Below are 12,407 nucleotides of genomic sequence, written 5' to 3'. Positions count from 1 at the left end.
TTTGAAAGTGTTTTTTTTTATTTTGCTGCTGGATGGTATATTTTTAAAAGAATTTTAAATGAGAAGACTATTTTAAACGTTATTTTTAGGCAATAAATTAAAGTATTCATGAACAAATCAATGGTATTATTTTAAGTATTCATGTACAAATCAATGGTATTTTTTAAAGTATTCATGAGCAAATCAAAGGTATTATTTGAACATAATTAAAGTATTCATTAACAAATCAATGGTAGTATTTTACCAGTTGAAAGTGATTTTAAATAACTTTTAAGGAAGACACAGAATTATAATAAACGATGTCATTTATTGAACACTGTTAACAAAATTATTTACAAAGGAATCATTATTCTGATAAAATCTTGACACAGCTCTCTTTTCAAGGACAGTCCACAATTCTCCCATTACAAAAAGTATGAAAAGTACTATAAAGGTAAGTATCTTCTGTTCCAGGGTTAGTGTTGTTTTACCTGCAATAAAGAGAACATGTTAGAAGATTATTATAATCCCACTGTGGTGGGGAGCTTTGCTAGTGTTAATGCTTTACAAAAACATACAAAATTACCCAAACATACTGTGAAAGAATGGTTATCGGGACAGCCCACATATGTGAGACACAGACAGCAACGAAGAAATTTTCTTCGTAACCAGATGAAAGTTCCTGGTCTTCACCATACATTTCAATGTGATTTAGCCAGCATGTCAAATCTTGCTAAAGCAAATAATGGTGTTCATTTTCTTCTCGTGTGTATTGATTGCTTTTCACGATATGGCTGGGTAAGACCATTAAAATCTAAACATTCACAAGAAGTAGTTAAAGCTTTCAAATCTATTTTTAAAGAAGAAGTACCATTTAATATTAATAGTGACCAAGGAAAGGAATTTACTAATAAACAAGTGCGTGTATTATTCAAATCTAAAAATATCCACTTTTACACCACTAGAAGTGAAAAGAAAGCTTCTATGGCAGAAAGATTTATTCGAACATTAAAAGAAAAAATTTATAAATGGGTTACATATTCAAAAAATGATAAATATATTCATGTGCTGCAAAAATTAGTGAAAACTTATAATGAAACTGTACACAGATCTATTGGTATGGCCCCTGCAGATGTCACCATGCATAATGAAGAAACAGTTTATGCTAAATTATATAGACCCCATCCAAAAGTTTCGGAACCCAAGTTTAAAATCGGTGACCATGTTGTTCTTAGTGATGATAGCCATAATTTTCGAAAAGCGTTCAGAGGGAATTGGTCTGAGGAGGTGTTTTTCATAGCTCAGGTAATCAAAAGGCACCCTGTAGTATATAAGGTTAAAGGGAGAGATGGTGAGGTGATAGAAGGGACATTTTATGAACATCAGCTACAGAGAGTCCGTTTTGATAACGAGGTACCTGAAAACGTGTATCTGATTGAAAAAGTACTTGGGAAGCGTACAGTGCGTGGCCAGAGACAGTTACTTGTGAAGTGGCTTGGATACCCTGCATCCTACAATTCTTGGGTACGAAGCAAAGATGTTTTACCTAACCCTACCAAGTAATGCAAGTATGGACATGTATCCCGATAACACCCAATCACGTTTCAAAGTTCAATTACCCCGGGAAATTAATCTGAGTGGGAAGTGGGTGGTGGCACTTTCTGAAATCCACCTACCAGGAGTGTGGAACAATATCACAAAAGGATACGATGAATTTCATGTACTTCGCGACGATTATGACTCTGAACAAATTTTACATGTGCTTTCTTTAAAGTATAAAGATTATCAACATCTTTTAGATGAGTTGAACAGTGTTCATCCCATTATTTCATTTACAGTACACACAAAGACTGTTGCAAAATATCAATTTTCAGTGAATGTGCATGGAAAAGGTAAAATACAATTGCCCGAGAAACTAGTAAAATTATTTGGACTTCAAAAAGCAGGTGTACGGGGGAAAGGCTGCCGTGTATTTACAGATACATCTGTTGGTGAGAGTGTATTACCTATCAAAGGTCAAATTTCTTTTGCCCCAAGTGCAAGAGATGTTGTTTTTACTCTTGTTACTGGTGGCAGTTACCAGATGTGTGTGCTTCCCCATGGAAACTATAAATCAATCTCTAGTATTCTTGATGCAATGTTGAGCATTTGCCCGAGTTTAAGTGGAAATGTTAATTCAGACGATACCCTGACTTTACATATACCAGAAAACTTTTCATTAGTGTTTCCACAAGATTCCCCAGGTTTAGGTCTTATGCTTGGTTTTCACCAGATTGGTACTAAATTGAGTGGAGCTGTCAGCGGGAAGTACCCTGCAGATATAAAACGGGGTGTCTCAGCGTATTTTGTTTATTCCAACCTGATTCAGGACCAGATTGTAGGTGATACGTGTGCTCCACTGTTACGTGTTGTTCCCTGTATTGAACAGAACACATTTACATACGAAAACCCAGACTATTACCCCCTTTTGAGACACAGGTTTCACACCGTGTCCATCAGTATTTGTACAGACAGCGGACAGTTTCTAGAGTTCAGAAGTGGGAAGACTTTAGTGAAGCTGCATTTTCGTAAAGATGAGTGAATACATTGATTACTACAAGGTACAAGCGGGAGGCGGTAATGCATTTGCCGGACAACCTTTGCAGCGTGGGTACGGACTTGGTAGCATTTTTCGTTCAGCATTCTCTTTTCTAACCCCACTTTTGAAACCCGCTGCCCGTTTTGTGGGTAAGCATGTTTTAAGAGCAGGTCAAAACGTGATTGGTGATGTTTTGGAGGGGGTGCCCCTCAAACGATCCTTTATAAACAGAGCATCGGAAGTCGGTCAGTCCATTTCAGACAAGGTTCTGAACCAGAAAGGAAGAGGGAAGAAGAGGAAGCGCAGAGATATTTTTTAAACATGGAGCTTATGATGTCAGAACTAGACCTATTTCAAAAACCGGCTATTAACCTATCTATCGAACGTTCATCTTATGTGACTTTTCAACCACTAGGCAGTGTGGATAGTGGAGGCCCCATCGAATTTTTTATTCCCGGTACTTCAGAAGAATATTTAGATTTTGGAAAAACATTTTTACGTCTGAAAGTTCGTGTTACACATAGTGACGGGAAAGAGATAGATGCCACATCTGTGAGTGTGGTGAACAATTTTTTTCATTCCCTTTTCAGTCAGGTCGATCTGTTTTTACAAGATAAATTAATCAATGCATCAGCAGATACTTATCCCTACAGGGCATATTTAGAAAAACTTCTGAATTACGATCGCGGTGCCAAATGTACCCAATTAACAACAGAACTGTATGTGAAAGATGACGTTGCGGATGTCAGTGAAATGTTCACCAAGACAGAATGCGGGATGTGTAAACGACAGGATTCAATTGCAAAATCAAGGAGTGTGGAACTTCTAGGGCGCCTACATCTGGATTTGTGTCACCAGGCAAGATATATCGTTAATAATGTGTCACTACGTATTCGTCTAGTGCGAAGTAACCCAGAATTCTGTTTATTGGCCGTCACCACAGACATGAAATGCAGAGTTCATATTCAGGAAGCAACCCTCTTCGTGCACAAAGTGAGATTAAATCCTAAAGTTCTGTTAGCCCACTTGACTGTGCTTGAAAAAAATCCTATTCACTACCCCATAAACAGGGTGCAAGTCAGCTATTACTCGATTCCTAAAGGTATGAGTGATTCTACAAGAGACAACATCTATCTGGGCGACATTCCTTCTCGATTAGTTATAGGTCTAGTTGCAAGTGAAGCATTCAATGGTTCGTACAGTCGCAATCCATTCAATTTTGCCCACTTCAATTTATGTTATCTGGTAGTGTCAGCTGATGGTATTCAGCACCCAAGTCAACCTCTGACACCTAATTATAAAGAGGGTCATTACACCAGATCATACCTCTCTCTTTTCACATCACTGAACAAGTGGACACGTGATGTGGGTAATGATATTTCATATAAAGAATACCTAGAAGGTAATGTGTTGTATGGATTTGACCTCTCTCCTGACCATAATGCCGTAGGCGAACACATCAATACTCATAGACGAGGAAGTGTACGTATCGAGCTGAAATTTTCTGCTCACCTACCTGAGAACGTTACAGTGGTGTTGTTCGCAGAGTTTGAAAACATCCTTTCGATCACCAGGGATCGCTCGGTACTTCTGGATTATGAACACTGAACAGATTGAACAGATTTTACAGATGGATGTCTACACACGGAAATTTCCATTGGGAGTGTGTGCACGTGATGAACTACCTACACGGATGCTACCAAAACCGTGTCTCCTTGTAGTCAATACAGATCCCTCACATCTACCTGGGCAGCACTGGGTTGCCTTATTTCTACAAGAACAATGTGGCGAATACTTTGACAGCTATGGTCGCAAACCAAAAAAGGACTTTGTGAAATTTTTAACTAAACAATGTAAAAAATGGACGTATAATGCTACTGTTATCCAACACAAGTTGTCTATAGCCTGTGGTTTACACTGTATTTATTTCCTTACACACAGGTGTCGTGGCTTAACCATGCACCAGATTGTTAATGTGTGTTATTCTCCCGATTTGTGGATGAATGATGTTATTGTAACTGTTGACATAACAGAACATTTGTTTCTAAATAAAAATAATTTTAAATAAAAAAAAAAGATGGTTTTTACTTACATTCGAACCCATTTCAGCTTTCTTGCCCTCAACCGCCTTGGGGAGGGTAGGAAAAAAGATGATTTTTTTCTTTTCTTCACAGGAACATCTTCAACAGGTGGGGGTGGTGGCATTTCTTCCGTGTGTACTGATGGTGCAAGCTGTCTTTTTAGACCTAAATAAGTCTGTAAAGTGGTTAAATATTCTCTAACTTTACTTTCAACATCCAAATCTTTCCTTTGAAGAACAGATGACATTTTGTCATCCAAACTTTCAATTTCTTTCTGCTCTGGGGTGTTTAGCAGTGTGAATTTTTTATACAGCTGATTCATTTCCTTATGAGGGATGTGAGCAATGGTACTATTATGCTACCAAGTAGGGGAAACAAAGCACCACCGTGCTGGTGAATAAGTTTTCGCCTTTGTATGAAGGGCACCTGTTTATTTCCTAATAATCTCAAGATTTTCTTTTTCTTGGAGAGCTGTGAATGCTGTTTGCGACTTAGAGGGATATTGCCACAAAGGAGATTTTTACAAATTTCACAAAGAGATGTGATTTGTGCTGGCGTAGTGTGTTTTAAGACAGCTGTGGCTTGTTTTGGAGTGGCTTCAGAAATAAACTTGATGAGGTTTTTGTGCTTTCGGAGTCTAGAAGCCATATGGGTACATAAACAACGTTGGGGGCCTCTTCTGGCAAAATATTACTTCGCAGACGGAGCACCTCAGGTGTGTCCTGTTTAAAATCTAGGAGCAAATAAGAATGTGCTCGACTTGTTGCTTCTTTATAAATGTCAATCAGCACACCCGACCGTCCAGGAAAAACTTGTGTGGCAAGATGAGAAAATTGCCGAGAGTCACGTGGGTTTTTGAAAACTATCAAATAGTGTGCGTTAAGACTGATAGTTCTAAACTGTGTACCCTGACAAAATAAATTTTGTGTTAGCAGAATCACACTTAGACTCCTGTGATGTGACCCTTTTATAAAAATTTCGGCTACTTCGGTATTGTCTTTAGCCTGATGAATTAAATCATCGATAATTAGCAAATTTTCAATACTTGGGTCAAACTGTGGTGGTTTTAACCCGTTTACAAACTCTACTTCTAGGAAACTGCTGAATTTTTGCTGGTACTCTGAATAGCAGTACACGATTCTTTTGGGTGGTGGGGTTATTAATAGGTTTCTATTACGAATGAGGGATAATACAAATGTTGTTTTCCCTGACTGGGTGCCCCCAGAGACAATAGATGTAAACTGATGTACAAACATTTTAAAACTGGTTGTTGTGAGTGGGAGGATATATATATATATATATATATATATATGTGTGTGTGTGTGGATACCGTTGTAGGTGAGAAATCTTTACACACGGAAATAACCATAAGGGTAGGTTCGAGTGTCTTCCCCCACCACACGTTTTGTAAATGTGTACCTAAATTTCTTGGTTATGGAAGTTTCCAAGAGATGGCAATTCCACTTGTCGCGATGAACAGCAAAGGGGACAGGCACAGAAATATCTGTTGGTTCTCCCATAGCCGCTGAATACATGGATTCTATGTTAATCAACTTGTTAGCATAGGTGTTCAGCGTGATCCCCTTGCATTTTGTTACCATCTTATTCTTGTGGGTTCTGTAGGAATATGATTTAGGGCCTGTAGTGACAAACTCGACAATGTAATCACCACTGTCAAGTTCGTTAGTGAGCTCTCCTAAAGAATGACCAATTGGTGGAGCATATTCACCCGGTTTTTGTGTGAATATGACACTGTCGGTGTCTGAGTACAAGACACGTTCACGGAGAGAGTCTAGAGCCTCATAAAGCTTTATCCTACCATAGGCAGCAACAAACGAAGCAATAACAGCATTACCTTTCCTGTATGCCGGTTCTTTTCCAGCAACAGGAGCAGATGCAACCAACATTTTTTCTTCTGTAACAAGTCTGGCATCATGAATAATCTTTGTGTTGTCCAGAAAGAGTTCAACAAGGTTCTCATAAGAGGAAACAACCTGTGTATTCACACGCTGTGTCCTCATACCAAGTCTTCCCCACAGAGAATTAAGGCAAATTTTAGCAAGTGAACGCTTTGCTGGATTTTTCTTAATTTGGTCTACATCTAAAGTGACACCTTCTCTGTTTTTAAATTCCTGAATATATTCATCCCGATTCTTACCCTCGGGCCAGCCTGAAGCTTCTTGTTTCACCTTGAGGAAAGTGTCCATGTACGGCCCGAATAAATTTTCGAATTTTTCAGAAAAATGCCATACTTCATAAAATTGTAGCACTTTGTAACCGTGGGATACTGCAAGGTCAAGTTCAACTGTACACCATGTTCCTGTGAATGATCGATCTGAATGAGAGCACTGGGGTAAACATTCATTAGCACACTGACCACATAGTGGGAAAACAAGCTTACCATTGCTATTGATGGGCAAAACAGGTAACAGAAGCTGATCAGGAGCAACAACACGGGCATGGCAAATGCCAAAGTATGCCCCTGGTGTGTAATCAAAGTTTTCAAGTATTACTTTAGGGTGCCCACGAGGAAAAACACCATATTTGCACACCCATGGATAAAGGGAGCAGAAATCAAGATAGTGGATTTCTTCACCCTCTTTGACCTTGTGATAAAGTTTATAACAGTCTGTTCTTCCTCCTTTTAAGGCACTCCTAGGTGTCAAACCTTCGAAATGAATGGTCTCATCTGCATGTTGTTTTAGCGTTATATCAGTGTTAACCAATTCGTCAAACTGACACTCCCATATGGAGACCACCTGAAAACCTTGTGACTCTAAATATGCCTCTCTGTCTAATGTTGCTTCATAGAGAGCACCCATTGTAATATTTTGGTGTGACTGTTGTGTGTAGGGCTTATAACATTTTGGACACCCGTGATAATAGCATCCGTTAAATTCATACACTGTTTGTTTATACAAACCATCCACAAAGTATGGGCCAATTTTAACTTCTCCACCTACTCTGCGTGCGTGCTGAATTGTAACATTGTGCTTTTTTTCTAAATAAGTGAGCCATATTAAAGCTTTACGACTCTGTATGTTTTTTCCCTTGTAACCTGCAGGTGGCAAGATGGCCATCGTGTTATGAGGAAGAAATTTCTGAAGGAATACCCTATTGCAAACACCTGCAATGGTAATGTCCTGGTGGAAAGGGTCAACACCTGTAATTTCTAAAAAAAGAGAGCGGAACTTATCACAGGCACCTTTCAGGACCCTTAGGTCATCTTGGCAGTAGCGAAGCAGTTCAGATTTCAGATTGTAGGGCTCGTGTCTCCGCTGTTCGTACCATGTTTCAAACTCAGCTAGGGTCTCTTTCCCCATATATTCAGGTTGAAAATACTGCTTAGCAGGTAATGGGCCTTGGTAATCACCGGTCTGTTCGGTGTGAAATATGTAGGGGAAGAAACCCTTTCTGACCTCTGGAAGTTCAAACATGGCAGGTAATTTGCGAAGTGGGAATGCCAAATAAGAAAAACTGTCGAGAAAGACAATATTCAACTGGTCATGGTAAATACCAAGGATTTTGGAACCATCGTACACCACTCGGGGTTCATAAGCCTGGCCGTAAAGATACTCAAGGACGAAATAGCCATCGAACCCCTTAAAGTTGTGGGCTAGAACCCTGACATTAGTATATTTTGGTCCGATGGTGCGAATATTCCTACCATCACGTGCACGCTTAACCGTTTCCTTGACAGCAAACAATTCATTCATAAATTGTCTGACACAGTCTTCTCCCCAGAAGACATGTTCCTGACTCCCAAACACAGCCACACAAAGAACAGCCACGTGTTGACCCTGCTTTAGAATAGTCTCTGTGTCAAAGTATATAACTGAGATTTTGTCCTTTGGTGGTTCTGGTTTGAGGACAAAACAGTGTTCGGGTTCATGTTCAACCTTACAGTAGTGACAATAATCCTGTGATATGCAAACGTGCTCTTTGTTTGATGAAAAGGTGAGCATACATTTGCTGCAGCGACGGAACTGAGAACATATATTGTTTGTCCTATGTGTTTCCAAACATTCGCGGCCATGAAAATATCTATTACAAGACTCACACAAGAGAGAGCGCTCTCCACTATGATAGGCTTTTGCCCTACAGCGTGTACAGACCTTGGGACATATGTGTGTGGTTAACCTCTCAGCTGTTTTAAACGTTTTCAAACAATCTGGACAGTAGTATGAACTGCCGAATAACGCTTTAGGGGATCGCACCAAATCATAATGACTACTGTGATACAGGAGACAGATTTGCTTCTTGGCCTCTGAACCCCTGTAAATAGTGTTAAAGCCGTCTTCGGCAGAAAACACTATAATCTGATATTCGGGGGCCAGATGTTTCTGAAATAAATCCAGCTCCTGCAATCCACATTTGATCAGAGGCACTCCTGCAATCTTGTGGAGCTTGGCAGCTCGAATTTTCTGAACCCTTTTCACATCTTCCCGCACCTGTCTGTACATTTGCTTGTCATCCTCAAAACCAGAAATACCCACCACGATCGCTCGGGCCATACAAAGATTATCCGCGTTTTTTATATGGATTACTGATTTTTTCGATGACAAAAATGCTTCCAAATTGAGTATTGCCCTTGTTTTAATGTTGTTACGACCTCCTCCACGATTAGCAATATTAATTAAAATTATATCAATTTGCAAATCCTCAGCCAGGAGAAACTCACGTTTTGACTGCTCCACAGCAAAAAAAGCATCAAAAATGCGGTCAAGTGTGAGGTCACCAATTAACATGAAAGGTAAATTTATATTGGTGTCAAGTGTACTGGCCCTCACACACAGTCTAACATGGGAAAAGGTTCCTTCCTGGCTGAGAAGCCTAATAACCTCCTCAAGAACCTCTCTGAAAACTGAAAAAAATGTCCCTTCGGGCAACTGGTCAAGGTCTTTATATTTTGTTGTATATGTTATGAATTTTGTTTTATATTTGTGAGAAATTTTTTCTACGCCAGCACAAATATCATAAAATCTATTAAAAGGGGGAGAAATAGTAACACCCTCACCGTTGTGGGTCCCTTCACTAGCATTATCATCTTCCTGCAAACCCCTGCCTGTTTGATTCTCATTACCCTAAAAATTAAAAAAAAAACAGTATTAAATAACAAAATAATTATTGTAAAAAATTAAACAAAAAAAAAAACAGTATTAAATAACAAACTAAATCACAAAAGAATTATTTTAAAAAAATTAAGCAAAAAATATTTGGAAAAATTACAAAAGAAATGTAAATACACACCTGATCCAGAGAAATGGTCACCTCAGGGATTATATCACCTCCTGGTTGGTTGAGAGTCTCCATATCATTATCCTAAAAAACAGAGCTGTATTAAATAACAGTCGAAATCACAAAAGAATTGTTGTAAAAAATTTAAGCAAAAAAAAAAAAAAAAAAAAACACACCTGGTCCAGAGAAAAACCAAGATTAAAATTGGGGGAATCAACCGCCAATATCAACTCCTTTTCAACATCTGTGGTGATGTCTTCTAAACCCTATTAAAAAGATATTCAGCAAAAGGTTATATTTTTAAAAAATTAAATTCAAATTATTCTTAACTTACAAGAAATTGTGAAATTTATTGGTTGAAAGTATAAAGTATTACCAATAATCCAGCTTTCTTAAAAAACAATAACGATCATTTAATTGGGGGTTTAAGAGAAAATAGTAGGAATAAACTAAAATTAGTCGAATTAATTTACACTTAGCTTAATACTAATTGTTCAGAGATGTTTGTAAAAAAGCAAATTGCCTGTTCAAACAATAAGATCGATCCGGAAATATAAACTCAGCCTCCCCCCCAAGTGTTCTAAAATATAATTTACATTATAAAAATCACCCTTCAGCAATGCTTAGGTAGTAAAATAAATCTATGTAGCTAATTGTTCACAGGTATTTGTAAAAAAAAGCAAATTGCATGATTAAAGTTTAAAAATTTCAAACAATAAGATCGATCCGGAAATACAATTTCCGTTATAAAAATCACCCTTTAGCAATGCTTAGGTGTTTAAAATAAATCTATGTAGCTAATTGTTCACAGGTATTTGTAAAAAAAAAAAAAAAAAAAAAATTGAACTGATAACCCACAGAATTTCAATAAATATTACTGCACACAATAAACTAGAGATGGTCACTAACAGAAATGTAAATGCGTTCAGTCTTGTAACCAAACGCTTCTATATTATCGAGACACAGACACGTGTTAATACAATTTAGAGATTAGTTATAATTCTTGGAACGAATAACCAAAAAACAATGCGTTCACACGGTTTCAACTAAGCAAGAAAACATACATTAAAATTATATCTTTCAACAGCCATAAAAGCAAAATATACTTACCACGTGTTTGGGATCCTCGTTCGCAGTAACAATTTCATTGTTATCAATAGGATCATATTCACTAACGGCATTAATTAACTGTTGTTCTACTTCTAGACTTACATCTTCAAAAATCTATAAAAATAAATTTTTGATTAAAGTACAAACCAAATGCTGAAATAACACACAAATTCAGACTTTAGAAATAATACTTACAGTGCTGGATTCCATAATTCCAATATCCACCAAATAAGCACAAGCATGAAAGTAGGCAAAAACGAAATGTGCACATTCAGGCCCCCAAAGGTGTTTATATAGGTTATAGACCTACCAATCATCAACTACAATGACCATCAGGTGGTGTAACAGTGCTGGTCAATCATCAACAACTATCACGGTCACGTGATATATCAGCGGTGGTCAACATCAACTGCCCACAGGCAGTTCCAGGAAATGACTCAAAAATCAGCTGGGGATTGATATTCAAATGTTTCTAAATTCTCATGGAAATTATTTTATAAAGGATGTTGCGTTTTTTGACCGTGAAAATTTATTTAGCAATGAAATGTACCCACCATGTGGGTGGAAATTACCAAACGCAATTAAGAGACAAAATATTTGGATTTTTTAAAATTGCCATAAATTACCATTGAATTCGGGTTTCATTCAACATAAAGATTTAAGGATGTGGTTGGATATGGTCACTACAAAGTGTAGTATAATTTTTGTGAAAGGGGAAGAAAAGAAACACATTTTGTCAAAATATACCAATGCATCTGTAATTAATTTAGAAAAAATGGTTGTCCACTCAGTTTGAAACGGTCCCTTATTTATACGATCACAATATTTATTATTGCACTCATATCAACGTGCAATTATTTTTTATTGGCTACAAAACAAATTAAAATAAAGTAAAAAATAAACTATTTAATTAGGAATTGTGTTGTCCCCCAAAGGACTATGACGTCATAAGACTGGTAATACACTGTATGGGGAAGAAAACCTTTCTCTTTGAATTCCAAGAATTACCCCAAAGGATTATGACGTCAATAAGGCTTGTTACGCCGTGTTTGGGGAACAGGTTAAAATATTGGTCATGAATACTTTATGTTCAAATAATACCATTGATTTGTTCATGAATACTTTAATTTATTGCCTAAAAATAACATGTTTAAAATATTGGTCATGAATAATACTTTATGTTCATATAATACCTTTGATTGTTCATGAATAGTTTAAAATAAAAACAACAATTTAAAATTAACATGTTGTTTAAAATAGTCTTCATATTTAAAATATACATCTGTTGCCATCCAGTAGCAAAATTTAAAAAATCACCTTCAAATGCATGGGGGAACAAAATCCTCTCTTGGGATTACACCAAAGGATTATGACGTTTTAAGACTTGTTACACCGTGTTTGGGGAACAGGTTAAAAATATT

General features: G+C 37.3%; 2 protein-coding genes across 2 annotated transcripts; both read right to left on the bottom strand.

Annotated features, from left to right (window-relative positions):
- Nucleotides 1–376: 376 nt before the first annotated feature.
- Nucleotides 377–5,108, bottom strand: LOC150085880 (uncharacterized). The gene is made up of 2 exons (XM_090373554.1): nucleotides 4,650–5,108; nucleotides 377–470 (listed from the first exon to the last, which is right to left on the bottom strand). The coding sequence occupies exons 1-2, from the start codon at nucleotides 4,958–4,960 to the stop codon at nucleotides 467–469; spliced, it is 315 nt and encodes a 104-aa protein (XP_090229680.1). The 5' UTR covers nucleotides 4,961–5,108; the 3' UTR covers nucleotides 377–466.
- An 879-nt stretch (nucleotides 5,109–5,987) lies between these two features.
- LOC150085879 (uncharacterized) lies at nucleotides 5,988–11,196 on the bottom strand. The gene is made up of 5 exons (XM_090374725.1): nucleotides 11,182–11,196; nucleotides 10,987–11,100; nucleotides 10,053–10,142; nucleotides 9,889–9,960; nucleotides 5,988–9,722 (listed from the first exon to the last, which is right to left on the bottom strand). Exons 1-5 carry the CDS (start codon nucleotides 11,194–11,196, stop codon nucleotides 5,988–5,990), a joined length of 4,026 nt encoding a protein of 1,341 aa, XP_090230851.1.
- Between the last annotated feature and the right edge of the window lie 1,211 nt (nucleotides 11,197–12,407).

The sequence above is a fragment of the Mastigoproctus giganteus genome, chromosome 5, assembly GCF_048544385.1.
Source record: "Mastigoproctus giganteus isolate SK-2022 chromosome 5, ASM4854438v1, whole genome shotgun sequence".
In the NCBI taxonomy this organism is placed as follows: Eukaryota; Metazoa; Arthropoda; class Arachnida; order Uropygi; family Thelyphonidae; genus Mastigoproctus; species Mastigoproctus giganteus.
This window is presented reverse-complemented; position numbering and strand designations above follow the sequence as displayed.

Bases quoted from the DNA above. Each gene is read 5' to 3' on its own strand.
- LOC150085879 (XM_090374725.1), bottom strand. The intron at 9,961-10,052 runs GTGTGTTTTTTT...TCTGTTTTTTAG, and splicing joins TTGGTTTTTCTCTGGACCAG to GATAATGATATGGAGACTCT. The intron at 9,723-9,888 runs GTGTGTATTTAC...TTTAATTTTTAG, and splicing joins TGACCATTTCTCTGGATCAG to GGTAATGAGAATCAAACAGG.
- LOC150085880 (XM_090373554.1), bottom strand. From the start codon at position 4,960: ATGAATCAGCTGTATAAAAAATTCACACTGCTAAACACCCCAGAGCAG.